Source organism: Mastomys coucha, unplaced genomic scaffold (assembly GCF_008632895.1).
Source record: "Mastomys coucha isolate ucsf_1 unplaced genomic scaffold, UCSF_Mcou_1 pScaffold3, whole genome shotgun sequence".
Classification (NCBI taxonomy): domain Eukaryota; kingdom Metazoa; phylum Chordata; class Mammalia; order Rodentia; family Muridae; genus Mastomys; species Mastomys coucha.
The window spans coordinates 48,792,606-48,793,949 of record NW_022196909.1 but is presented as its reverse complement, the minus strand read 5'-3'; the positions used below and the strand labels follow the sequence as shown (position 1 = coordinate 48,793,949).

At 60.1% G+C, this 1,344-nt stretch overlaps 1 protein-coding gene across 2 annotated transcripts in view; it reads right to left on the bottom strand.

Annotated features, from left to right (window-relative positions):
• Col11a2 (collagen type XI alpha 2 chain) overlaps positions 1-1,344 on the bottom strand; it is a 31,089-nt gene that overhangs the window by 11,387 nt on the left and 18,358 nt on the right. For both annotated transcript variants that reach the window (XM_031346521.1, XM_031346520.1), the window contains 3 exons: positions 709-762; positions 314-367; positions 160-204 (listed from right to left, as the gene is read on the bottom strand). In XM_031346521.1, coding sequence (XP_031202381.1) covers positions 160-204; positions 314-367; positions 709-762 — 153 coding nt within the window. The remainder of the gene's footprint in view (positions 1-159; positions 205-313; positions 368-708; positions 763-1,344) is intronic.

The following is a 1,344-nucleotide window of genomic DNA, read 5'->3' as shown; positions in this document are numbered from 1 at the left end:
GTGCACACTGTGGGAATGAACCCAGGGCTTGTGCACACTGTGGGAATGAACCCAGGGCTTGTACACACTGTGCAGGACTCTACCAGCTGAGCTACGCCCAGCCCACCTCTTTGATCTTGAGCCACATGGTAATGGTGTCTGCCCACAGACAGCACTCACCGTGGGGCCCCGTTCTCCCCGAGGTCCTGATTTCCCAGACAGGCCCTGGTGGGAATAAAATCAAGCAAGCATTATACAAGGCAAGACTCCCACAGTGGCCCCTCCGGCCCCCTCCAGCTCCTCCCCACACATCCTTCCCCCTCCCCTGGCTTACCCGAGCTCCCTTCTCTCCACTGGCTCCAGGGAAACCAGGGAAACCCAGGGATCCCTGGAGAGAATGGAGAAAGAAGGAGGTAAGGGGAGAGGCGCCTAGGAAAGGCCAAAGAGGGGGACGAGAGGCCATCGAGGCAGCAGTGGCGCTGCCTGGGCCATCGAGGCATCAATGGCGCTGCCTGGGCCATTGGGGCAGCAATGGCACTGCCTGGGCCGGGCCAACAAATAGGTTGCCTTAGGAAGAGCCCTACCACCCCACAGGCCTCTATTCCTCATCTGTTCAATGGAAGTCAGTCAGCCAAAACCTCTCTAGGGAACCCCACTCATACATGGTTCCTGGGGTCAGAGGTCAAGGAAGGGGCAGCGAGGAGGGACGGAAATGAGGCATCACTGCACCTTGGGACCCTGGCGTCCGGGGTAGCCAGGCAGACCAGGAACGCCTAGCTTGCCCTGTGGAAGAACAGACAGCAATCAGGAAAGACAGGAACCACAGACATTTAGCAGCAATACTCCCCGCAGAAGCCCGCCCCGCCACCCCAGCTTCCTGGCTTCTTCAGTGTCCCAAGAGTCCCCCAAGGCCATCTATCTCTGCACTTCAGCTCCTCTGTCCTCAGCCACTCCTGCCCCATCTCTAGGCCCACCTCCCCCAGCCCCACCGCTGTACTACCCAGCCAGACCTCTCTCACAGGCCTCTCCCCACCCTGAGGGGAGCACCAGCCCAGCTCCTCCCCGAGATCCTTTCCTCCTAGTGCTCCAGGCACTGTCTTGCCCAGGAGGACTCAGAGTTATTGTAGGGAACAAAGGCTCTGCAGCTCAGGCTCGGCTCTGCCCTTCACTGGGGCTCAGAGCCATCCTAATGCCGCCCCACACAGCTCACTGGGGTTCAGAGCCATCCTAATGCCGCCCCACACAGCTCACTGGGGTTCAGAGCCATCCTAATGCCCCCCAGATCACTGGGGTTCAGAGCCATCCTAATGCCCCCCAGATCACTGGGGTTCAGGGCCATCCTAATGCCCCCCCAGATCACTGGGG